The sequence below is a fragment of the Lepidochelys olivacea genome (assembly GCF_965140295.1).
Source record: "Lepidochelys olivacea isolate rLepOli2 genome assembly, chromosome: 19".
Lineage (NCBI taxonomy): Eukaryota > Metazoa > Chordata > Testudines > Cheloniidae > Lepidochelys > Lepidochelys olivacea.
Genome location: NC_140429.1, coordinates 15,592,034 through 15,619,044, shown reverse-complemented (window position 1 = coordinate 15,619,044; position 27,011 = coordinate 15,592,034). Strand labels below are relative to the sequence as shown.

Sequence of the window (27,011 nt, the reverse complement as noted above, 5' to 3'; positions counted from 1 at the left end):
AGGTTCTCAGGATCTGACCCTGTGTGCTTAAAGATCATAAACATAGCTAGTCCTTTTAAAAACCCAGCTCTAACACTCACTATCAGTCTAGGCCAGGGACAGAATCTATGACCATGGCTGCTCAACGTGCCTCTTGCAACTCCCTCGGGCTCTGTAATAGAGAGCAGAGACTCCCGGCACCTGGACCTTGTTCTTGTCCGATTCCATTTTCTGATTAAAATAAAATCATTGCAGCAAACACATTTCAATTAGCAGGGACTCCAGTGCACGTCTGGTCCTGACTAATTGATATGACTTGCTGCAAGGAGAACTTTTGGGCTGATCAATAAACTATAGAGCATTTAATTAAGAGGGAGCCCTAAAACTTGCTGCATTGATCAACTGCAGGATTATCTTAATTAGCAACTGGCTGGTGTTCGACTCCGCTGCTCTGGAACCCTGCACGGACCCAGGAGATCATCTTCACTGTCAGAGCTGCAGTAAAAGCAGAAGATGGACAGTGGGTTGTAAATCGGGGCTCATAAGGGGTTTGAGGGTTGGGCTGTCTTTCAGACCATTAATAACCTATGAAGGGAAAATGGGTTTGGTGGGAGGTCCCCAGCTGCCTTTTCCAGACCCAATATGCTCAGCACATCCAGATCATGTTCCGCTCACGTGCAGAGCTCTGGTCCAGTGTAGCCTTTAGAGGCTTCCCTTAGCTAGGCAGGATACTAGACCTATAACTATGCTCGTTTCTGCCTAAGCAGGCTGGGGTGTCATGCCACACGCCTCCAGGGGTCATCAGCCAGAGGAATCAAATCTAGAGTCTCCAGGTACAAGCCACTGCTGCCCGAGCTGAGAGACCCGGCTTATTAGCCAATGCAGCCCCAGGCCCATGAAGCTTGAGCAGTGTCCCAGCCACCACTGGATGAAGCAGAGCTCCACCCTGCCCGGGGTGTGGGTTCCATGCTCCAGATTCAGCATGGGTGTAACTCAGCTTCAGTCCAGTCCAGGGTCACTTCATTGGCTTAAGCAGAGTGACTCCAGGGATGAGTCTGAGCTCCATGATCTCACTCAGAACCATAGAAATCAGAGAGCAGGAAGGGTTTAGGACCCCTATGCTCTGATCTGTGAGGACCAAACCAAGGGGATGCCCAGACACTAAGGACAGAAGGGACCATTACGATCCTCTTGTCTGACTTCCTGCAGAACACAGGCTGGCAAATGCCCCCCACTGCATCCTGCAGCCAGCCAATAACTGTACTTCAATTACTGACGTTGGCGAGTGTTTACTCCAGCCAGGTCTGGCAGGTCCCAGGCTCCCAACCCTCCCTTTCCAAGGCTCTTACTGCTTGGAAGGTTTTCCTGGTTTTTGGCCTGAATTTACCATTGCTTTATTCCACCCCATTATGCCTGCTTCCACCCTCACTCACCCTGAACAAACCAATGAAGTTTATATGTGACTCCGCCACCCTAGCCATGGTCCAGTGATATAGCTGGTTACCAAGTCCCCTCCCCTTAGCCGTTGCATGGTAACACTGTTTAGTAGCATGCTCCATTGGTTAGCGTGCTGGCTCAGCCGTCTGCAGCTGTGTCGTCTCTTCCCAGCTCTTCCACCGACCTTGGGTGAGTCCCGCTGCCCATACTGTGTTGTTATAAGCTCTGTGGGGCACTATGTGTGTCTATACAGCACCCAGCCTGATAGGTCCTGACCTCAGGAAGGATTTTTATGTGCTGCCATGCTAATAATGGAATGCAAATCAAACCAAAGCATCCTTCTTATTGCTGAGTCATATAGCCAACATGCAGCTCAGAACATGGACACGCAATACTTAATTTGTAGTATTAGACAAACCTTAATTACTCTGCTGTTCTCCACAACCACACTGCTCCTACACCACTAGGAGAGGGCCACTTTAACAACACCTGTAATCCAGCAGAGTGACCACTGGGTTGGGAAAGAAAGAACCTTAGTGCCTCTGCAACTGATTTGCTGTGTGTCCTCAGGCCAGACCCTGCTCTGTGCCTCAGTTTCCCCATTTTTAAAATGAGGATAATGATACTTTACCTCCCTTTGTTGAGTACGTCGAGATTTGCAGCTGGAAAACATTCTGACCCCGATTCTCCATTGCCTGTGTTATCATTTACACCTGTGCAACGTGCTCTTCAGTCAGTGGTAATAAGTGACATTCACTTTGCATGTGCGAATGATGACACCCGGTGCCGAGCAATGGAGAATCTGTCCCTATAAGCATGCAAAGTACAGAAATTTTATACCATGCAATCATGTTATACAAAGGCTCATCTCTCCAGGAATAGCAAAGGGAGCACAGAAAAACCCCACAAGTTTTCCCCAAGTCTGCTGCAGTGGGAGATTTACCCTGGAAAACCCCTGGATGAATTGCTCTTGGTAGCAGCTCAGGCAGACACGCCCCATCCAGCCAGAGATGACATAGGGATGTGTTTTGCTCCCAGCCTATGTGCCTCTGGTTCCTGCTGCATGGAGGAATTATTAGCACCTGTTCCAGAAATTACAGGACGCTGTCCCCAATTTATGACATCAGCCCAGCATCTGCCACCTCCGTTTTTACAGGACATAAACAGGGGGATGAATTTAAAGCTGCCCAGAGCATCAGTGAGTTTAGGACTGAGTGAATATATGCAGGAGGATGTGGGCTGTCGCTAGGAAGAAAGGATTTCCTGGAGAGCTAGATGGTAACTTACTAGCGGAAATCTCTGTCGAAGGAGCGAGGATGATCGAGATAAATGAGACCAATTTTGCAAAAGAATGTGTTCTACCGACAGGATGAAATTCAAGCCAGGACATGAGTGGGTGTGGAGAGATCTGAAGTCAGTTGGAATAATACATCTGCTTGCGCTGGATTTGACCCACTGGGGCAGATGTTAAAGAAGCTCCACATGGTGGGAACAGATTGGAGGCTGAGCTCTTTAGAAAGTCTGGCCATAATTGGCACAATGGGAGGTGCTGAGTGCTTAGAAATATGGCCTGCTGCGTTTATCCATCTAAAGGAGCAAATATACCAGGAGTTTAACCCTGTGCGGATATCGTTAATATATGAGACTGAGGTCTGTTTGGCTGTGGGCGGAGAGTGTTACAATAATGTGACACTGAAGTGATAGGTCAAATTGGAGATTTTGATTACAAACCTAGCAAGGGTTAATTACCTTACCTGTATGGTTGGAGTGTCTGGTCCCATCTGTCTGGCAAGAATTTTCACCCAACCTATCCTGCATTCAGAATGGCCAAACTCTGGGCCATAGGCCCAGACCTGCCCAGCACAGTGTGGGGCGTTTATACCTAAGGTTGCCAGGTGTCTGGTCGAAAAGGGACCCTGACCACTCCTGTCGGCACTGCTGACCGGGCCACTAAAAGTCCAGTTGGCACAGGGCTGGTAAGCTCCCTTCCCGGCTCCGCATGGCTCCTGGAAGCGGCCATCATGTCCCTCCAGATCATAGGTGCAAGAGTGGCCAGGGGGCTCCGCATGCTGCCCTCATGCCGAGCGCCAGCTCTGCAGCTCCCATTGGCCGGGAACTGTAGCCAATGGAAGCTGTGGGGGCGGTGCCTACAGGCAGAGGCAGCGTGCACTGCGCAGATCCGCCTGGCCCCGCCTCTGCCTAGGAGCCAAGGGACAAGTCGCCGCTTCTGGGTGCCGCCTGAGGTAAGCGCCACTGGCAGCCCACACCCCGAAACTCCTCCCATGCCCCAACCCCCAGCCCTGAGCCCCCTCCAGCACACAAATTCCCTCCTGGAACCTGCACCCTCTCCTGCACCCCAACCCCCTGCCCCAGCTCGGAGCCCCCTCCTGCAATACAAACCCCTTGGGCCCAGCCCAGAGCCCCCTGCTGCACCCCAAACCCCTCATCCCTGGCTCCACCCCAGAGCTCACATCCCCAGCCATACCCTTCACCCATCCACACCCCATAGGGTTGAAGGCTACCAGCTCGACATACCGCTGCAGGTGCTGCCCCCTCTCCCACCCCAAATCTGATTTTGTATGGCTGCTGATTCAGCCGGGCTCCCAGCACCTCCGGCACCTAATTGCTAATGGCCACCCTTGAACCTGCGGCAGGTTCAGCTGCCATCTCTGTACTGGCAGGCTAGCAGTGACATGGCTCTAATCTCACTCCCAGCTCATAGGGGCGGAGGGTGAAGCCGCGTCCGGACTCTGAGCAAGGTCAGCGTCACTTGCCGTCCTGGGGGCAGGGGATGGAGACTGAGCACTGCTGGGGATTGTGAGCTGCGGGGGTCTCAGGCAGCAGCTGAGAGGGTCCCTACCAATGTCTGCTCCTGCTAGCGGGGAATGTGTTTGAGTCCCACTGCAGTGCCAGGTCGGATGTGCCAGCCTGGAGAAGGCTGCTGCTCATGATCCCACCCTCTGCTGCAGTTAGCCAGGGACAGCAATAAGGTTAGCAGCTCCTGGATAGAGAGCCTCATCTCCCCTTCTCCCTCTGCCTGCATGGGATGCTGCAACGCCCACACCAGTCTCAGGTCCCCCAGGCATCATTTGGCTGGACAGCTCCACTCTGCCCAGGTGCAAGAACGTGGCAGGTTCTGCAGGGTCGGGGCTCCCCAGCCAACAAGCTCCCTGTCCCTATAGCATGGTGGAGCTAGCCACAGAACTGCCTTGCTTTTGGTCACTGTGGGCTATCCCTGGCCATTGCTGAGGACTCAGCTTGGCCGCAGGGGCTGTGGCCATGTTTTGTTTCACTTCACCCTGTGCAGGATGCCATGAGGGGTGATTCATGGGGACAGGGCACTGGACTGCATCTCAGGAGGCCTCCCTGTGTTGTATTCCCAGCCATGCTGATGACTTGTTTGGTGCCCTTGGGCAACTTGCGCTCTGCCTCTATGCCTCAGTTTCCCCATCTGTAAAATCCAGGCAATACTGCACACTCACCTTTGAAAAGTGCTTGCAGCTTCATGGATGAGAAGTGTCATCTAGGAGCTGACTACTCCTTTTATTAGGCAGCATATTACAGAGCAAGCCAGTCACACTCGCTAATGAAGACTTTATATTCATCCTTTGTCTGTTATTTTCCTTAATCTTAAACAGACTTTAGCCAGGCTGAAAGACACATGCTTTGCTCTTGGTGTTGTAACTGCACTGCACACCACTCAGCATTTACCTGCCAGGCAGATGCACTGGAAAAATTTGTAGATGCAATTAACAGACTTCACCCATCCGCAGGGAGACTGTCTCATTAGCTGCTAATTTTGCATCTCCCTGTAATGAAGAGGGATTTTTGCTACGTGTTTCAATCAGACGCTTCCAATTTCCCTAGAAATCTCATTTTGCCACCTTCAAACTGTTCCAGCTTGACAGCCTGGAATTAAGGAGTCCTGCTGAAATGGAGCCTGTACTGACCGCATGTAAGCATGCTCACCTAGTCTAGCTGTTCATAGTGAAATCCCTCAGAAGCCCTTCCTAGCTCCAGCCCCAGTGTCAGAGGCTTATGTGATCACCAAAAGCTAGCAGCCTTTTGGTCTAGCTGCTTGCAAGCAGCTCTGTCAGCAGCCCCCAGATCGATGGCTGGCTATAAACCAGCGAGTGCCACGCTCCTTGTATCATTTATTATTTACATTCCTCAACTGAAAAGATTTACAGCCCGGTTGTGTTTCCGACAGCCCTTTCCTCGGCGAGTGTGAACAAGGCAGAAGTGAATTTGGCTACAACGCGAACAGCCCATGCAGCCCTGGCTGTGCGTGGGGCGAGAATGCTGGTTTGTTCCACTGCCTGCAAGGTTGCTGAGCATCCGTTTTCACTGAAATCTTAGCCGCGCCTGCCAGGCCGTGCAGATGCAATACACGAGGCACACGCCACGCCTGGGAGGATAGTGCAGGCTAGTGGTTAAGGCAGCCAGGCCTCCTGGAGTCTGTTCCCTTCTCTGCTACTGGCTTGCTTTTTGGCTCTGGGAAAGTAACTTCTCTTCCCTGTTCCTTGCTTTTGCCCAGCTGTAAATGGGAATAATACGGTGTGCCATTCTACTGCACTCTGTCAAGAGCCAGCTGTATGAAGAATGCCAAACAGAACATTGCCCCACGCAGTCCCTGCCCCATGCATTGACAGTCGCAGATACTAATGGACTGAGGCATTCATTAAGCCTCAAATAACAAGAGTTAATCTACCTCGTTCCTTGTGAGACAGGAGAGAGTTACATTTTATGGATGGGGAAAGTGAGCCTGGAGAAGCGGAGTGACCAGTGCCAATCAGCAGCAGGTCTAGGAAGAGAACCCAGGAGTCCCCACTCCCAGCTTCCTCGTCAAGCCATTAGCAATGTTCCCCGGTTTGTGATGATGGGGACTGCGATGGGTCTGGGACAGGGAGAGCCTGGGTTGTGGTGAGTTAGCAGTGTGTGGAGAGAGAAATCCAGTGGATTATAACCTCCATTCTCACTGCACCCCGGTACCAAGATGAGTCTGGCCCAGCCCTGCTTGTGAATAATCCCAGGGAGTTCCAGGACCCAAATGCACTAAGTCATTCCTGGGCATGAGCCTTTGCCAAATTGGGGCCACAATGACTGGTGCACTTTAACCACAGCCTGGAAGAATTGTGAGCAGGCAGCCCAGCGCCCAGAGGAGACAGGCCAAGACGCTGAGAACAGCACTGGGTGTTTGAATGCCCAAGGAACATGACTGATTTGCCAGGCTGGAGGAACCCTTTGTCTCTGCAATAGGTCTTTGGTGGGGACAGGCCTGCGCTGTCACCCTCTTTGACAGCTGCTTGGCTGTGCACATCTGGCTCTGTGCTCCTCCGGCAGATGTTACCACCCTGCCCCTCCCTGCAGAACACAGGATGGGTGAGTAGCTATGTTAACCCATCAGCTCAAACAGGGGACCCACCACAGCAGAGTCAACTTGGGCTTGAAATACCTGGTTCTGAGAGCAGGACAGGCAATGCAGGTTCGTTAAGAGTTGCTTCTCTTACGCTGTGCCCATTCTAAGTGCATATTGGATTCTCCTAAGGAGGAGCATCATGGAGCTGGGGCTTGGACCCCCTTGGGGACCTGCCTGGGGAGCTAGAGAAGTGGAAGTGAGGGTGCCAACAGCCTCTGGGGAAAGGGAGAGGAGCCACAGAGTGGGCGGGGGTGGTGGTGTCTGGAGCCAAAGGACTGAGCCAAGATGAGAGTGGCTGAAGGTAGAGGGGGCACTGGCAGGTTTGCTGACCGGTGCTGCAGCCGAGAGCAGGATCAAGGATGTTACAAACAAGGTTAGGGCCATGGCTGGAGCCAGGCAGGGGAGTCAGGTTTGGGGAGAGGGGTCAAGCCCTCCTGTCTGAGCAAGGCAGCTCAGGCTTATTCTCGTTTCTACTCCATGAGTGCCAGAGGCTCCACGCGAGATGAGGGCCCCAGGCTCTGCCCAGACACATCGCAAGCAACAGATCCTGCCCTGAAGCATTTGCAAAAGCCCTGATCCAAAGCCAAGTTAAGACAATTGACTGAATCTCTCAGAAGAGTCTTTCCAGGGGCTCTGGATCAGGCCCTGCACAGAACAGACAGAACTACTGTCCTGGTCAAGATTCAGTGACTTGCCCAAGGCCACACAAAGTCTGTGGCAGAGCCAACCGTCCCGATTCTGTATCACAGAGGAACTTACAGGCTCCAGCTGAGCTCAGGGCCTCCTCACGCTGGGCGCTGCATGGGCACACAGCGGGAGCCAGTCCCGGCTCCCAAGAGGTCCCCGTCTGAAGGGGAGACACAGATAGGTGAAGTGGTTTGCCCAAGGTCACGTAACAGGTCAGCAAAGAGCCAAGAATAGTACCCAGCTGCTCTGAGCCCCAGACTCTACCCACTAGACCCTGCTCCCTTTCCAGTTGGGAGTCACTGTTAAGGGGATGTGAGTTCCCTTCCCCCACCTAAGACTGCCACCCCTCCAGTCTGGGTTTTGGCTTGTTTGTCCGGGTGCCATTTGACAAGCCCCAATGTCTAGTTTTTTTAATCTGTCGAGGGAAGGGGGAGGCGGAGAAGGGGGCGAGGCCTCAAGCGAAGAGGTGGACTCAAGAGTCCCATTTCCAGCCATTAGAAAGGTGGCAAGCCTACCCCCACCAGCCCAATCTTCCTTCCTCTCAAATGAAGCTGCAAATTAACCCGTTCCAGGGAATGTCCCCCATCACCATGGAACCCCAATCACTGGTTAACATTCCGCTCGGGGGTCTGCTCACCAGGCACCACAACCAGGATCAGCTGCTGCTTCCTCACAGACCCGTTTCTCCAGGCAGCGGAGTTCACTTCTCACCTTGGATTGCTGAGTGGGGGAGGAGGGGCACTAAATCCCGGTAGCCCAGCTGATAAAGGTACCCCTAACCTGAAGCATAAATAACACTTGTTAGCCAGTGACACACGCAGTTCACTCAGCCCATTAAATGCAGCAATCTAAAGCAATACAGCTTGCGTCCCTCCAACTAATGAAATTGGCCAGTGCTGTGTGTTGATTTTTGTCTGAGTCGTTTTGGTTTGCAGTAAATTCTCCTCAGCAGCACTGTCCCTGATCATTCCCCCGCTGAACTTCACTTCGCTTGGAGCAATTGCCTGGTAGGGCCACTGAGAAGCAAGAGGGGATTTGGGGACTCGTGTCCCATTGGGCTTTTCACGATAAACTCATTGTTTACTGTACAGTTATAATTCAGCTATAGAAAATGCTTACTCCAGCCAAATGAGGTCTGAGAGGTGGGGAGGTTTGAAGTGTTGGTTTGAGAAGTTATATGGGGTGCAAAGTAACAATAGCCCCTAGCCTCTATTCAGTGCTATTCACCAGAAGTGCTCAGAGCACTTTACAAAGGAGGTAAACCTGATATTACTGGGGAAACTGAGTCACAGAGCGAGGCAGCAGCTTGCCCAAGGCCATCTAGGACTAAGGTGGGAATAGATCCCAAGAGTCCTAGTACAGTGTGCTGTCCACTATGCCATAATGCCTCCGTGTATAGCTTGCCAGACACGTAATATAGCTCCATACAGAAACACATCAAAGCCTGTGATACTGAGCAGGGTAAAACTGGGGTGTAGTGAGATATACCTGAGAAAGCGGAGAGACAGAACTGGACTCTGATGCATAGAAATGTAAAGAGGATTCTTTATTGAGGCTGCTGGACATAGACAGACCCTGTGGTTCTCCCTGGCTCCTAATGTAACTGCACAGGGTCTCCCTTAGTCCTGGCCTGGACTCAGCTGTTATGAGAACACTCCAGCACATGCGACAGATGGATTTGGAAGGTTGGACATATGACCAGGGAAGAGTATAAAAATATTGCTCGGGCATGTAGGAATGTTATCAGGAGGGCCAAATCGCACCTGGAGCTGCAGCTAGCCAGAGATGTCAAGAGTAACAAGAAGGGTTTCTTCAGGTATGTTGGCAACAAGAAGAAAGCCAAGGAATGTGTGGGCCCCTTACTGAATGAGGGAGGCAACCTAGTGACAGAGGATGTGGAAAAAGCTAATGTACTCAATGCTTTTTTTGCCTCTGTTTTCACTAACAAGGTCAGCTCCCAGACTGCTGCGCTGGGCATCACAAAATGGGGAAGAGATGGCCAGCCCTCTGTCGAGATAGAGGTGGTTAGGGACTATTTAGAAAGGCTGGACGTGCACAAGTCCATGGGGCCGGACGAGTTGCATCCAAGAGTGCTGAAGGAGTTGGCGGCTGTGATTGCAGAGCCATTGGCCATTATCTTTGAAAACTCGTGGCGAACCGGGGAAGTCCCGGATGACTGGAAAAAGGCTAATGTAGTGCCCATCTTTAAAAAAGGGAAGAAGGAGGATCCTGGGAACTACAGGCCAGTCAGCCTCACTTCAGTCCCTGGAAAAATCATGGAGCAGGTCCTCAAAGAATCAGTCCTGAAGCACTTGCATGAGAGGAAAGTGATCAGGAACAGCCAGCATGGATTCACCAAGGGAAGGTCATGCCTGACTAATCTAATCGCCTTTTATGATGAGATTACTGGTTCTGTGGATGAAGGGAAAGCAGTGGATGTATTGTTTCTTGACTTTAGCAAAGCTTTTGACACGGTCTCCCACAGTATTCTTGTCAGCAAGTTAAGGAAGTATGGGCTGGATGAATGCACTACAAGGTGGGTAGAAAGCTGGCTAGATTGTCGGGCTCAACGGGTAGTGATCAATGGCTCCATATCTAGTTGGCAGCCGGTATCAAGTGGAGTACCCCAAGGGTCGGTCCTGGGGCCGGTTTTGTTCAATATCTTCATAAATGATCTGGAGGACGGTGTGGATTGCACTCTCAGCAAATTTGCGGATGATACTAAACTGGGAGGAGTGGTAGATACGCTGGAGGGGAGGGATAGGATACAGAAAGACCTAGACAAATTGGAGGATTGGGCCAAAAGAAATCTGATGAGGTTCAATAAGGATAAGTGCAGGGTCCTGCACTTAGGACGGAAGAACCCAATGCACAGCTACAGACTAGGGACCGAATGGCTAGGCAGCAGTTCTGTGGAAAAGGACCTAGGGGTGACAGTGGACGAGAAGCTGGATATGAGTCAGCAGTGTGCCCTTGTTGCCAAGAAGGCCAATGGCATTTTGGGATGTATAAGTAGGGGCATAGCGAGCAGATCGAGGGACGTGATCATTCCCCTCTATTCAACATTGGTGAGGCCTCATCTGGAGTACTGTGTCCAGTTTTGGGCCCCACACTTCAAGAAGGATGTGGATAAATTGGAGAGAGTCCAGCGAAGGGCAACAAAAATGATTAGGGGTCTGGAACACATGAGTTATGAGGAGAGGCTGAGGGAGCTGGGATTGTTTAGCCTGCAGAAGAGAAGAATGAGGGGGGATTTGATAGCTGCTTTCAACTACCTGAAAGGGGGTTCCAAAGAGGATGGCTCTAGGCTGTTCTCAATGGTAGCAGATGACAGAACGAGGAGTAATGGTCTCAAGTTGCAGTGGGGGAGGTTTAGATTGGATATTAGGAAAAACTTTTTCACTAAGAGGGTGGTGAAACACTGGAATGCGTTACCTAGGAAGGTGGTAGAATCTCCTTCCTTAGAGGTTTTTAAGGTCAGGCTTGACAAAGCCCTGGCTGGGATGATTTAACTGGGAATTGGTCCTGCTTTGAGCAGGGGGTTGGACTAGATGACCTTCTGGGGTCCCTTCCAACCCTGATATTCTATGATTCTATGATTCTATGATTTGGTTGGAAGGAAAGTGCTTGAGCAGCATCTAGTGACCCCAATGTACTTCCTCTTTCAAAATGGGCTGCAGAGAAATGCAAAGGGAGAGCCCTTGATGTACTGCCCGCTCCAAGCGTTCAGAAATCATCTCTGGCCCCAAACATTCATGAAATTGTCTTCAAAATCGTGAGATGAATATGTTTCTGTACTTTTAAGGTTCTGAGCCTTTAATGTTCATATTTGCCAGCTTTTCTCTGCAGCCACAGGGGCTAGAAACTTGGGGCCAGGTCTACAAAGGGATTTAGTAGAGATAGGCAGGAACTGGAATTGCCATTTCATGGGAAGTTCTGCCATTTCTAAATTCACTTTCATTTCAGATCAGAACAAAATACAAAGAATTTTGAAATGTCCTGCAAAGTGAAATGAAAAAAAAATCATTTTACGTCAATCAAAACCATTCATTGTTACTGTGACATGTTTCAATTTTTAAATGTTTTTATACTAGAAAATAAAATAAAATTTAAAACAAAAAGTGATTTTGAAATGAAAAGTTGAAATGGGCCCTGCCAAAAATGTCCAAACGGAAGGTTTCAACCCTATGGAAATGCTTTTTTTAAAAACAAAAATCAAAACAAAATTTCATTGAAATTGACATGTTCCTGCTGGTCGTTTTGGTTTCTGTGAAATGGCATTTTCCCTCTCGGTGCTGACTGGGAGTTACAGATGTGCCTATAGGAGTTATGTACCTACCTCCAATCAACTTTCAATGTGAAGCAAGCCCCCAACCTGCTTAGATGTTTGTAAATCTCACTAGATGCCTGGCTGAACCTTTAAGTGCTTAAATACCTTTGCAAAGCTGGCCCTTACTCTTCTTAAATGAAACGGAGAGTCTCTCATCTCCAACCCCCGGACTTTAAAAACTACCCCAAATTTGAGACATGTGATAAAATTGTGGTAACAATGAGGTTGGGCTAGAACTGGGAGTGGTCTCTGTCAAGCAGTAAAGGGGTGAGAGAGATCCTGGTAGTTAATTTAATCCATCTAGTTGATCGTAAATATGGAGCTGCAATTCATTCCTGGACACGGTAGCAAAACCCATCTGAATAGAGCCCCTGGGCAGAACTGCCCTCATGCTTCTCTTTGCTGAGCAGACTCAGCAAATGCATTGCATGATCTGCATGCAGCATATTCACTGGGACAGGTTTTTGCAGCGGAAACCTCTTTGCACCCTATTACTTCATCACCAAGAAAAGCTCTTTGGTTCCATGTTAAGGGTCTTGTTATTTATTATTTGTATTGCAATAACGCCTAAGGGCCACGGACCAGGGCCTGACTGTGCTAAGACCTGTACAGAACCAGAAGAATTGTGTTTTAAGAGTCTGTTCTCTGCGTTTCCTTGCTACCTGATGCTGTATGTCATTTATGAAGCAATGCAGGAGGTTTGCAATAAATTCCATGCAGCTCTGATAGACTTGGGATGTGTGGGTGGATGTGCGTGTGTATTATATACCACTAGTTCTCCATTAGATCCAAAATTGTAAAGTCTAAGCGTATTTTCTAGAGCTGAACTCAGAAACTGACCCCCAGCCCCAAATGTAGGTTTTTGGTTTTTCAATGAAAATCCAATTTTTTTTTCAAAAGCGGGGGGGGGGGGGGTGGTTGTGAAAATTTTCATTTTTGACATCACCCCTTTTTTTGAATGAGAAACATTTTTGTGCAAACAGTGTTGACCGGCTCTAAGATTTCCTCATGTTACAAACCATAGACAATACAGGGAAGGGTAAGTTATTTTGCAACTGGCTGGAGAGACGTGTGCAGTCCCTTACACAGAGCTAGCTGCTCCTGGGACAGTTGCCGAATAATACTAATAATCCCTAGCTCTTATATACCCCTTGGCATCAGTAGATCTCAAAGGGCTTTACAAAAGAGGCAGTATTGTTGTCCCCATTTTACAGATGGAGAAACTGAGGCACAGAAAGGGGAAGTGACTTGCCCGCAACTGCATCCCCCTAGTGATGGGGTTGATCCAGACACTTGCATTTAAAAATCTCAGGCTGCAGCTCAGGGAAACACATTTCCAAATGCCCCTTTTCACTCTAGCACAGTCATGGTCGAGATCACTGGGTGTCAGATGCTCCTGCCCCACATAATTGAAGGCTAAGGCCCAACTCCTGCCACTTTTTGCATGCAGGCACAGCACTCCTCCAGGATGCAAGAAATTGCAGGATCATGGTTTCTAGCTTTTCAGCCAATATGTATAAGCGTCAGTGGGGACACTTGGATAGAGAGATAGAGACACAAACTCAACACCAAATGCCAGGAATCATGGCCAAAAAACATGAGATTGGCTTAAAATTAGTAAAGTATTTATTTTCCTTGCACACAGGTATTTGAACCTTTAGGAGTCATGTTTTCAAGCTTTTCTCTACAGCCATCATATGTATATATATGAGAGATGTGATTCCCATCTAATGCCGTGACTCCAGGTGCTCGGGTTCTAAGAAAAACACTAAGTATCTGGTGATGAAATCAGGGAGTTGGCAATGCTGCCCCTCTTTCAAACCTTATCTAAAATGAATTCTGTAATTAAGGATAATAGGCCTGAAGCCAATAACAAAAACAGAGCTAAATAAAGAATGGAATAGTAGGCAGAGAAACAAATACTGAGACGGTCTTTAATTTTGCATGCATTCAGAAATCACTATGCAATATTTAAAACTGCATCAAAGCCTTATTTATGATTATGACAGACAAGTGCCATTAAAAAATCATGGTGGTAAACAAAGAGAATTCTGTACACAAAGAGCAATGAATCATGAAGTAACAGACTGATTTGGAGGTAAAGGTGGCACAGTTCGAATTTTCTACTGTCCCGGAAAGCCACTGGACAAATACCAGCTATTCTTTTGTGTTGATTTCACAGAAAGTAAAGGAGTACTTGTGGCACCTTAGAGACTCAACAATTTATATGAGCATAAGCTTTCGTGAGCTACAGCTCAGAGTTTCTATCAGTCTGGGCTAGGAAATTTTCCCTGAAGCAAATTAAACTCAGGGATGAATCTGGCCCCGGCAGTTCATTCCGGGTTTTCCCATTCGTCTGTGCCAAAGAGGCGAGTTCAGTGAGAGACCCTAGTGCCAGTGCACTGGATGAAGCTGGGGAGAGCAACTACTCCTCCAGTGCTGCAGAGAGTTGAAGGACATTTCAACAGAAGAATGAACTGAGCTAAACATGACAAGTCTCACTTCCATTATTATCCCCTTGTTTGAGTCTCCAAAGCCCTGCCCTACTCTTGGCCTGTAACCTAAGTCACAGGCTAATGCCCAAACCACTGTAGTCTCTGTACACTGCTCTGCTGCCTGTGGGCCCAGACCTGCTCCCAAGATAGCTTTGCCATTGTCTTCACCAGTACCATAGATGGGGTGGTTCTGAGATGGAACACAGCTTCCAGACCTCCTTACACACCTCCTGTCCTGCTGACAGGGAGAGTCCTTCTTGCTATTCAATGCAATTCACTGCAGGACAAACCCCATCAGATGGCTCAGAATCAGAAAAATGGCTCCGAGCCTCTTCCATCATTGGGGAAGTTTGGACCCTGATCTGAACTTCACAGCTCTGGCCCATCCCTCTGTCTCTCACTGCCACTGTCAAGCTCCAGCTCCTTTCCCTGCAACCAAGAAGGACATTCTGGAGCATCCTTCTTTGCCATCAGCTCAGTGTGTCTGTGCACCTGGCTTGCTGCTGGAGAGCTGAGTGTGAAATGTGCCCGGAGAGAATGAATTGCTAGGAAAGTGTCACAGACTCTCTGCAGTTCATTTTTATAGATTCATAGATTCCAGTCCCAGAAGGGACCATCACAATTATCTAGTCTGACCTGTATAACTGTATAACCTGGCTGACATGGGCCAGAGAACTTCCCCCAAATCATTCCTAGAGCAGAGGTTTGAGAAAAAACACCCAGTCTTGATTTTAAAATTGCCAGTGATGAGGAATCCACCACGATCCTTGGTAAATTGTTCCATTGGTTTTGCTATTCCAGTTTTGCTAGGGAGGCACTTGCTCACAGTCTCTTAACAAATCAGGAGCCTGTGGCCTGCAGTTCAACATGGGGAGAGGTACCTACCTGCTGACCCTATGAGCTCTTGGCTACCCATTCCACTGACTCAAGTCTCCCCAGTCCCTCCTTCTCCAACTCCAGCTGGTGATTATTCCTCATAAAACCTCCCTGCCATGATGTATTTGCCAGACGCTGGATGATGAATCATGCAGACATTTCAGTCTATTGTAACTAATTGTCCATGGGATTTCCCATTAATTACATGATACTCTTTGCCTTTAATGTCCCACGAGCCTCTGTGCAATGAGTAATTCTCTGCTCTGTCCCCCTTTGTTCTTTTCCAGATAGCAGCGCTGGAGAGGCAGATCTTCGACTTCCTGGGCTATCAGTGGGTGCCCATCCTGGCTAATTTTTTACACATTATGGCTGTCATCCTGGGCATCTTTGGGACCATCCAGTACAGATCCAAATACCTCATAATGGTAGGTCCAAGAGGCCGACTGGTGCACCCTGCCTGCTAGTGCATCTCTTTTACTTCTAGCACTTTGGCCAGCACTCCGCGGGGCTCACTGCAAATACTTTACTGCTTTACTGCTTTACTGCTCGGGGGCTATCCGCTGGCACAAGCCAGCACTCAGCAGTAATGATGATAATTTGTAGTGGCCCAGATTTGGCCAAGGAGATCCATGCCTGGAGAGGCCCTGCATGCCCCTCGAGAAACGGGGAAGTCAATCACATCTGCATCACCATCCCCCTCTGCTCAGCACCCTGCTGAGGGCTCGTTGTGATCCTCATGGAGGAGAGGGCAGGATGGGATGCAGGCCAGAGAGCCTGTGTGGTCCTGGAAAGACTGGTCAAAAGCAACAGAAAGATCCCTCCCATTGGGTCACAGAGGCAGCTTGTCGCCAGCTTCGTTAATACTAAGGGTCCCTGTGTATATATAAGGGTTCCCAGCAGGCCTGCCCCTGTCTGCTATTATGAAGTGCTGTGCGACCTCACCTGGCTCTGTGAGCTGCTCCAGCAGGGAGAGAGAGCCCTGTATCAATGCGGAAGAGAGAAGAGGGGGCAGTGGAGGTGGCCAGCCTGATTGGAGTTTCATTGAACATTTAGGATTCAACCCAGTTCATTAAGGCTTTTCAGTCCTTACAGTGGCCATAGGTGCAATTTTGATGGACCCCAGCTGAGTTAAAGTGAAGTTCTGAGTGACCGTAGGTCAAGGTATGATGCAGTTTCCAGTAACTGCAGGCCACGTTGTGGTGCAGTTTCAGGTAACCCCAGGCTGAGTTAGGGGCAGTTTCAAGTGACCGCCAGGCCAGGTTATGGCTCCATGTGCTGTTTCATTTGGTTTAGACAGAAAACTGGGTGAAACTGGCTGTTTGAGCAGAGTCTTATTCTGAGATCTGAGGTTCACTTGAAGCTCAGGGAGGGTGACCCCCTTGTGAACGGCCACAAAGAAAATGAGAAAAGACGGGGGAGTTTGGGGGAAGGAAGTGACAGGAAGGGGAAGCTGAGTGAACGTGGAGCAGGGTGGGAATGAAATGGGGGTGAGGTTTTCCTTCCAGAATCCTTCCCCCGTGCCCGCTCCTGGGAGTGGGCGGCAGGAGCGGAGGAGCGGAGGAAACCAGCCACACAGCGGCGCAGATGGTTGAAAAGCTGCTGGTGAAACGTCTGATGCAACGAAATGAAACCATTTCATGGGCACAGACTGATTCTGCTGAAACGTTTGATAAAAAAAACCCACCACCTTTTATTTCGATAAAGTCAAAGGGCTCGGATTGCACCTGATTGTTGGGACTCTCATGTCATATGATATTGAACTCCAAGCTAGACAGTCAAAGTGAAGTGTTTGGACTGCAGAACGAGGAGCAATGGTCTCAGGTTGCAGCGGGGGAGGTCTGGGTTGGATATTAGGAAACACTATTTCACGGGGAGGGTGGTGAAGCCCCGGAATGGGTTCCCTAGGGAGGCGGTGGAATCTCCGTCCTTAGAGGTTTTTAAGGCCCGGCTTGACAAAGCCCTGGCTGGGATGATTTAGTTGGGGATTGGTCCTGCTTTGAGCAGGGGGTTGGACTAGATGACCTCCTGAGGTCCCTTCCAACCCTAATGTTCTGTGATTCTATGCTGAGCTTTGGTAAGTTCATTTTGACGTTTCGTGGGAAATTTCCACCAGCCCCTCCTGTGCAAGCCACTTTTTACACGGGTGCAACGCACCGATCCCAGGGATTTGCCTCAGTGCGGGTGTACTGGCAGAGCTACCTCAGGCTGGTCTACACAAGTAAATGTCCTTCCCCCAGAATAGTTTAAACCAGTTCCCCAGTGCAGGGACCTGTTTAAACTAGGCCAGCACAACAATTCTTTTGCCAGTATAAATTGCATCTCCCCTAAGGGGGGTCACTGGTACAGCTATATCAGCAAACCCTTTCTCGTGTAGGCAAGGCCCCATATAAATAATCCCAGTGCTGACAAGCCCCGAAGCTTTCTTAATGATGCTGTAATTCCCAGCCAATTACCTGGGAAATGTGGTCAAAAGACTGTAGCCAGGGCCAAACATCAGCTAATTCATCCTATCTAACTCTCCCACTTGTCTGCCCCAGGGGACCATTCAGTTACCATGACTGTTGTTCTACATGGTGTGAATAACTATGCAAGGCCCTGGGAATCCAGACTCCTGGTTCAAGTGACAGCACTGCCCCTGATTTGATGCATGGTCTTTGACAACTCACACCAACTCTCCATGCCTCAGTTTCCCCACCTGTGAGACAGGGAGAACAGTCCTTGTGTAATGCACAAGAGGAAATGGGAGGATCTTCCCAATGTCTGTGAAGTGCACCAACATCCTTAGATGTCAGGTGCTATGGACTTGCATGGTATTTTTGTAGAACAAGTTCTGTTCTCAGCTGCACAAATGCAATTGCTGCAAGATGATTTCCTCTGGTAATAATATCACACTTAGCTCTCAGAATCTGTAGATCTCAAAGCACTTTACAAAGGAGGGTAAGATTTATTATCCCTACTTTACAGATGGGGAAACTGAGGCACAGAGCATATCAACAACTTGCCCAAGGTCACAAAACAAGTCTGTAGCACAGCCAGGACTAAGGGCTGAGGTCTCTTGTTCCAGCCCATGGGTTGCACTGCCTTTCTCTGCTGGCGCTCTGAATGACAGCGCCATAAATGCTGTCATGTGACATCCTGCCCTGTACGGTAGAATTCACAGTCAGTACACACCACAGTCAGTGTCTCGTTCTGTGCCAAAGAGCTCTGGAGAAGCCTTGAGCATTTCCTCTCCCATCCTATTCTGTACTGGGCCACCTGGTGAGAAGGTGGAAATGCCTCTACAGGGGCAAGGTTAGTAAAGCTGGGCTTCAGCACTGATTTTAATTACTGCAACCACTTCTTTATCATAGGGGTTTTCTGCTTTAACCCCTCCTGGACCCTGCCTGTGATCACCCCACACCTGGCTCGGGAGGAGTGGACGAGTGTGTTTAGTTTGACTTTGTCTGGTCTCTGTCCTTTTAGAGATGGGCCTGAGCTTCAATGTTCAGATCCCATTCAGGCTTTCCCTGAAGTCTGGGAGCATTTAGATGGGAGAGGAGTCGATGCTGGGGGAGAAGGTTGGTCTAGAACCCTTCTCTGGTTGATTCAATTGCAATTTATTAGCATAAAGCATAAAAGCGAGTTTATCTAGTATCCTGAGTCCTGACCACAGATCTGGGAGCCAGGAGATTTCATCTCTGATACTGACTCATTGTATGACCTTGGGCAAGTCACTTTGCTTTGTGTGCTTCTGTTTCTCCATCTGTAACAGGGGGATAATAATACCTATGCACCCATCCTGGAAGTGTGTGTGTGGCATTATATGGTTAATTAGTTGATATTTGTAAGGTGCTGCAGGTATGTGATAAATTATAACAGATTTTCACTTCCAGAGCCCTGCATGCTTTTGGGGCCAACAGATTACAAACACTGAACCTGATCACCTTGTCGTTGCTGCTGGTTTAAATCAGGAGTGACCCCACTGAAGTTTGGTGTAAATGTGGTGTCCATGAAAGCAGAGCTGGGCCCATTACTCATTAATGCATTAATGCATTTGCTTGTGCATGCTGGGTAGCTGCAGGCAGCGATAAGAGCCCATGCTCCAGCCCAGGTTCTGCATGCCCAAACACATGGTGCAGGCAGCTGTCTCTTTCTGCAAGGCCCATGTGCGTAAGGCCTGATCCAAAGCCCCTTGAAGTCAGCAGAAAGACTCCCCTTGACCTCAGTGGGATTTGGCTCAGGGCAGAAAGCGGGTGCAGGAGAAATCTCAGTGCTGTTGGGTCTCCTTCAAATGCCCTGCCCGAGGGCAGAGCCCCCTGGCAAAGTCTCACGCCACCCAGCTGCTTTTCTCTCCTGCTGCTAAGGGCCGTTTTGCCCTTCTGCATTTCTGAGCCTCTGTCTCTTTCTCTCCCCAGTACGCGGTGTGGCTGGTGCTGTGGGTTGGATGGAACGCATTCATCATCTGCTTTTACCTGGAAGTTGGACACCTGTCACAGGTAATTACCTCTCTAATGGCACTGAGCGCTGGCTCCTCCGGAGCCATTGATCAGCCTGGCATCCCTGCCTCTTGGGTTTTACATCCTTCCCCTTACGTCTGGTATTCCTCATGCACATGGAGGTCATGGTGCTGGGGAAGAGCAGCGCTGGGGAGGGAGGGCGCAGGGCATCATCACTTGTGCCATTGCAGCTGCTTACAGGTTTGCAACTTTCTTTCTTTCTTTCTTTCTTTCTTTCTTTCTTTCTTTCTTTCTTTCTTTCTTTCTTTCTTTCTTTCTTTCTTTCCACCGTAGCACTGCAGAGACTGATGAGCCGATAGCTCTGGCTTGGGGGAGGCGGTGGGGCTAAGTGATCTGCATGTTTCCCTCAAATGCAGCTCAGCTGCTGTTCGAAGGACGGTGTAGTGAATTGGGCGTTGGACTGAGGCTCTGGAGACTGGGTGTCCTTGAGTGACCTTGGGGAAGTCACTTAATCTGCCCTGTGCCTTGGTTCCCTATCTGTAAAGTGGGATGATACTTCCCTACTGCACAGCGGTGTTGGGAGGATAAAGTTCTATTGATGGTGGGGACGTGCTCAGACTCTGTGGGAATAAGGATTTAGCTGCACCTCAGTTGTCACCTGCAACATCACCTGGCCTCCGCACACACAGCTCTGTTGGTGTCCCTCGGCCCTGACTTGCAGCACCGCCAGCTATCCCAGTCCTGAGTTGCAGCTGGTCAAAACATTTCCAGCGGAGCATCTTTCAGTTGGAAAACGAGAGACAAGGTGGGTGAGGCAAAATCTTTTATTGGACCAACTTCTGTTGGTGAGAGACAAGCGTTCAAACTACACAGAGCTCTGGGGAACCCTGAAGAGCTCTGTGGTGCTCAAAAGTGTGTCTCTTTCACCAGCTGAGTGGGTCCAATAAAAGATGTTTCCTCCCCCTCCTTGTCTCTCTCAGATCCTGGGACCGACAAAGCTACAGAGACAGTTGGAAAGTGGAGAGTCAATGAATTTGGAATGTTTTGCAGGAATGTAGCGAGTCCAGATTTCACAGAATCATAGAATCATAGAATATGAGGGTTGGAAGGGACTCAGGAGGTCATCTAGTCCAACCCCCTGCTCAAAGCAGGACCAATCCCCAACTAAATCATCCCAGCCAGGGCTTTGTCAAGCCTGACCTTAAAAACCTCTAAGGAAGGAGATTCCACCACCTCCCTAGGAAACACATTCCAGTGTTTCACCACCCTCCTAGTGAAAAAGTTTTTCCTAATATCCAACCTAAACCTCCCCCACTGCAACTTGAGACCATTACTCCTTGTTCTGGCATCAGCTACCACTGAGAACAAGTCTAGAGCCATCCTCTTTGGAACCCCCTTTCAAGTAGTTGAAAGCAGCTATCAAATCCCCCCTCATTCTTCTCTTCCACAGACTAAACAATCCCAGTTCCCTCAGCCTCTCCTCATAAGTCATGTGTTCCAGTCCCCTAATCATTTTTGTTGCCCTCCGCTGGATGCTTTCCAATTTTTCCACATCCTTCTTGTAGCGCGGGGCCCAAAACTGGACACAGTACTCCAGATGAAGCCTAACCAATGTTGAATAGAGGGGAGCGATCATGTCCCTCAATCTGCTGGCAATGCCCCTACTTATACATCCCAAAATGTGATTGGTCTTCTTGGCAACAAGGGCACACTGTTGACTCATATCCAGCTTCTCGTCCACTGTAACCCCTAGGTCCTTTTCTGCAGAACTGCTGCCTAGCCATTCGGTCCCTAGTCTGTAGCGGTGCATTGGATTCTTCCGTCCTAAGTGCAGGACTCTGCACTTGTCCTTGTTGAACCTCATCAGATTTCTTTTGGCCCAGTCCTCTAATTTGTCTAGGGCCCTCTCTATCCTATCCCTACCCTCCAGCGTATCTACCACTCCTCCCAGTTTAGTGTCATCTGCAAACTTGCTGAGGGTGCAATCCACACCATCCTCCAGATCATTTATGAAGATATTGAACAAAACCAGCCCGAGGACCGACCCTTGGGGCACTCCACTTGGTACCGGCTGCCAACTAGACATGGAGCCATTGATCACTACCTGTTGAGCCTGACAATCTAGCCAACTTTCTATCCACCTTATAGTCCATTCATCCAGCCCATACTTCTTTAACTTGCTGGCAAGAATACTGTGGGAGACCGTGTCAAAAGCTTAGCTAAAGTCAAGGAACAACACGTCCACCGCTTTCCCCTCATCCACAGAGCCAGTTATCTTGTCATAGAAGGCAATTAGATTAGACAGGCATGACTTGCCCTTGATGAATCATTGCCAACTGTTCCTGATCACTTTCCTCTCATGTAAGTGCTTCAGAATTGATTCCTTGAGGACCTGCTCCATGATTTTTCCAGGGACTGAGGTGAGGCTGACGGGCTTGTAGTTCCCAGGATCCTCCTTCTTCCCTTTTTTAAAGATGGGCACTTCATTAGCCTTTTTCCAGTTGTCTGGGACTTCCCCGATCACCATGAGTTTTCAAAGATAATGGCCAAGGCTCTGCAATCACATCCACCAACTCCTTTAGCACTCTCGGATGCAGCGCATCCGGCCCCATGGACTTGTGCTTGTCCAGCTTTTCTAAATAGTCCCGAACCACTTCTTTCACTCCATGTCTCCAGAATTGAAGAGCTGGTGTGTTTCCCCTCCGCCATCTCCGCCCTTCTATGTCTTTTCATCTTCAGTTCTCCACTCGCTTCATATTACAACCCATGAAAACTGCAGACTTCTTCACTGTGTGTCCATTGGCACCAATTCCAGGCATTGGAAACACAGTGCAGACTTCAGAGCAAGGGACGGGTCGTGGGCAGATGGGCTAGAGTCCAGCGTCACAGGGCTGGAAGGTCTCTGCCCCTCGGACTCTGTGTAAGAATGTGAACGACGCCCTGGCGGGTGGACGAGCACACTGTGCAGCAGGGAAGCCTAGGAGCCCTGGACTGCGCATAGTGGCTTGTTATTGTCGGGTCTCTCCTGAGCACAAAGCGGCACACCTTGGCTTTTGGGGTAGCTCCTGTAGCCTGTACAGCACTCGCCGGTTTGTTTTTGTCAAGCTGTCTGTAAGGGCTGGGCACTGCCCCCAATTTTATTATTAATTATGATGATTACTACTGTAGAGGCTGGGAGCCTTAGTTATGGACCAGTACCTCATGGTGCTAGGTGCTCTATGAACATAGAACAAAGATGGTCCCTGCCCCAAAGAGTTTCCGGACTAAGAATAAGACAAGAGACAACAGATGGAGACAGACAGGGGAGTACATGGAAACAATGTGACGATAATGGTCGGTATGACAGGCAGTGGTCTCGGTCCAAGGGTTGCTCATGAGTCTTGTTTTGGTCACTATTTTTCTCCTCACAGGTTCTGGGTGTGATGGTCTCTCCTCATGGTATTTTGATCTCCTCATGGCATGCAGGCACCAGTGATTTCTCCTCCCAGTGATTTGTATGCAGCGTTATTTTCTCACGATGGCTGCTCCTTGCAACTCTTTCTTTCTGGGGCATTCTGGTTGCTGTACTTTTGTCCGGCAACAGTTTCTCCTCACACGACCCATACTGTGATTCTTTCAGACCAGAGATGGTTTCTGCTCCCCAGGATTCAACCTACATGATTTCACGCCATGCTGGTTGTTTCCACCCCACACCTCGCACCTCAGAAAGAGCAACTGGGACATGTTGTTCTTTGGTGCTCACTGTTGCCTCTTCTAACGGCATCTGGAGAGCCACCAAACAGGGTCACTCCCACGGGGTTCTACAGGGACTCATTTCTGGGTCGCAGGCAAGGACGGCGGCATCTCAATGGCTCTAGAAGAGCCCCCAAGACAACCTGCTCACCATCAATGGGGCCGAGCCGTGCATTCCTTCCCTGTGCCAGCAGAGCACCTGCATATCTGGCTGGCAGCACGCATGGAGGGAGGCATACAGAGTAATCTCCCATGTAAACACCATGCAGGGCGACTGTTGCTTCTTTATCTCTTCAAAACAACCAAGGTGCTCCCTCCCCAGCCTGCCCTGAAAGGCAGTGAGTGACACCTTCACTAAATCTAAAGGGATGTGTGCATTTAGTGGCAATGGGCGAAATCACTCTCTGAAACACCAGCTCCATTTCCCCACCCGACAGAGATGGATAGCGCTGCTGGCTTTCCATTCTGTTACTTAGATCCATCAGCATCCCAGGAAGGGCAGGGTGGCGAGGGCGACGGGGTGGGCGGCTTCGGAAGGGAACGAGGCTGCGGATTGGAATGTGGAGCGTAGGGGAGCAAAATTAATGAGACTGATTAATTGGGAATTTCAGGGTGCTCGTTAATCATTTAGCGCCGCCTGAGTTTATGGATTGCATGAATCCGACAACACAATTTCATAAGCCAAGGCTGCGGCTCTTGCTGCAGCTGCTGCAGGATCCATCCGTGTGTCACTGTAGTGAGAAACAGGCGCTTAACAGGCGGTTACAGCCAGAAAAGGGGCTGTGTGCAATTAGCTCCGTGTCACTCAGCGCAGTGACTCCCTGTGCACCCAGAGGCCTGGGCTACACCCAACTGCTTTGCCGGCACAGCTACATCAGGTAGGGTCTGTCGACACTCCAGGGCTGTAGCTCTGCCGGCACAACCTCCTAGTGTGGACACAACCTGCAGGGATGGAAGGGGTGGGGGAACACCACGGAATCATTCATCCATCGACCTAGTTGCTCTACACTGGGGGGTCGGTCTGGACCTCAGGCTCCAGGGGCCTGATTCTCTTGTGCTTTGTACCTAGTGTCGTTATTTACATCAATCAATGCAAAGTGGGCGTACGACCAGATCCCAATGGTAACATTTTGCTCTGCTTTAAATGACAGGACAGGGCACAAGGCAACGGAGAAACAGGCCCTGCGATCTCACAAAGAGGAAAAGGAGAGAAGCAAAAGTGCAGATTGTGCAAAGATGTGGGACTGCTGCTGTTTGCTCGAAAGCTCTCAGCCGTTGGAGCAATAAATCTCAGCAAAACCGTTCTGATAACATGAAATTATTAATAAAAGTTTGTGTTGTTAAAATTAACGGCAGCAGGGAGAGCTGTAAACTGGTGTTCAGAAGAAGCCGGGGAATCTTATGCTGTCAAAGAGCTGGAATGCAGAGAAACAGGCAATGTGTGCCCAGAGACCAGGGTCTGCTCCACACAGCCCCCATGTGTCACTGCAGGATGCCTGGAGTGGGCATTCCTCTCTTTTGACAACCGCCAGAAGATGCTGCCAAGATAATATTTTGAAGTTTTTAAAATCCAGGTTTTTCATGAATCCCTCATAGATGTTGGAAAGTGAAATTTCTCTTTGTGGGATTTTTTCCTCTCCCACAGACTGACCCACTGTTTTGTTATCGTAGGGCTGCCTATGAGCACTGGGCTGTGCAGACTTGGGAGCAGGCTAGAGTTGCCAAGGAGCCTCAGGAAGTGCACTGGCCGGTTTGTTATTGTAGGGTTGCACTGGGATGTGGAGACGGGATGCTTGTTTGAAACTCTCTGAGCCTCCTGAGTCTACAAACCTGGGTTATTGATCCTCTTTGCTAAAGAGGTGTCACTTCCCTGAGATTTCTGCTCTTTCCACTTGTGCTTGGGCTGTGGCAATCTCCCTTGCTCTCTTGTCTCTGTCTCGTTCTGTGCGTAGTTCGGCTCTTCCAGTTTCAAGTCGTGGATGGGGCAGGCTGTGCAGAAGCCCAGCAGACATGGAAACCAAGCTCACCAAGCTTTCCCAAACGTCCCAAACATTGGGTGCCTATTGTGGGCATGTCAGCTGCATCTGCAGAAACATGAGGGGCCCTTTGGGCCCTCTTTTATGTCCCCCAAACGGCATTGTTATTATTATTATTATTAAATAATAAAAAGAACCCCCTAGCTCTTATCTAGTGCTTGTCATCAATAGATCCCACAGTGCTTTACTAAGGAGGTTAGTATCATTTCTCCATTGTACAGATGGAGAAACTGAGGCACAGAGGGCTGAAGTGCCTTGGTGAAGGTCGCCCAGCAGCAGAGCGAGGAATAGACCCTGGGTCTCCTGTGCCCAGTTGAATGTTCTGTCTTCAGGTGTCCCTGTCTATTAGTCTCCCACCTGTTGCTTCTTGAGAAATTATTTTGTTTCCCCCATGAAAATTTTCAGTGAAAATGAGAAAAGAAAAAAATCTGCTTTTTACTGAAAAACCAAAACACCGACTGTGTGTGTGTGGCTTCTGACAACCCAAAACCCAAACTTTTGGCTTTAAATCAAAAATGTTGCCAACTGTTTTTGGTTGCCAAAAACTTGCGGGGGGAGGGGAAACCTTTTTTTAAAAAATAAATACCCATTTTTTGGTCAAAAACTATTTTCTTCACAAAACAATCCTTTTTGACAAAAACCCTGACTTCTGTCACAAAAAAATTAAAAAGTTTTGTCAGCGCACTGTGGGGCTGCTCTTTGCCAAACTCCCCTGGGTCCGGACCCTGCCGTCGGGGTTTGGTGCCGCATGTTCAGTGCTCCTGGCAGTGCTGAGAGAGACTGCTGTGGTTTGCTATCAGACGCCAGCAGAGCTGGGAGATATGCAGGGTACTGAAGTGGCTCTCTGCTCCCGAAGCGGTGCAGCCACTCTCCCCTGTGCGCTGGATGCTGGAGAGGCCTCTCTGCTTTTCGGGGAACCTGCCCACAGTAACGCTTTCAGATGCGAGCGTTCCCTGCGGCTCACCCAAAGAAAGCATGGCTGCAGGAGTGCTAAGTCTCTAAGTCCGATCTGTACTTCTGCTCTGTAAGCAGGGGCAGCTGTGTTGATCGTGCTGTGCGTTCATCTGGTCACTCCTGGAAGAGAGCCCCGGCCCACGTATTGCTGGCTCAATTAAATTTCAGCTTTGCATCTTGCAAGTCTGCTATCAGGCGGGTGCAGGCGCTGGGCTGGGAGGATTAGAGGAGCAGCATCTTATCCTTCCAAGCCGTGTCTTGCAGGGGCAGGCCTGCTGTGTATGAAGCAGAGATCTAAAAGCTCAGGGAGATCAACCATGGAGAGCTCCAAAGCATGTCAATGGGCTTACCAGGCAGAGACATCCAGGAGCAAAGCCTTCGTGGTGGGGGTCTGTTTGTCTGTCTCACTGGCAGTGCTGCCCAATGCACTCAAACCATGCTGGGGAGAAGGAGAATCCATCTGCATCTCAGAACCAAGAAATGGACCTGGCCAGGGGCTTTGCTGGAGTGTTATGGTGCTGGTTCTCCAGGTGCTGAGTCCATGTGTAACCTACACACCTTCTGGGGTGGGGCTCTGTCCCATCTAGTGGCACCGAGATGACCTAGAGAGAGTTAAAGGAGTCTGCTCTA

At 49.5% G+C, this 27,011-nt stretch overlaps 1 protein-coding gene across 1 annotated transcript in view; it reads left to right on the top strand.

Annotated features, from left to right (window-relative positions):
* NKAIN1 (sodium/potassium transporting ATPase interacting 1) overlaps positions 1 to 27,011 on the top strand; it is a 258,412-nt gene that overhangs the window by 127,821 nt on the left and 103,580 nt on the right. The window contains exons 2-3 of the mRNA XM_084652312.1: positions 15,511 to 15,648; positions 19,618 to 19,698. Of these exons, the coding sequence (XP_084508438.1) occupies positions 15,511 to 15,648; positions 19,618 to 19,698 (219 nt within the window). The remainder of the gene's footprint in view (positions 1 to 15,510; positions 15,649 to 19,617; positions 19,699 to 27,011) is intronic.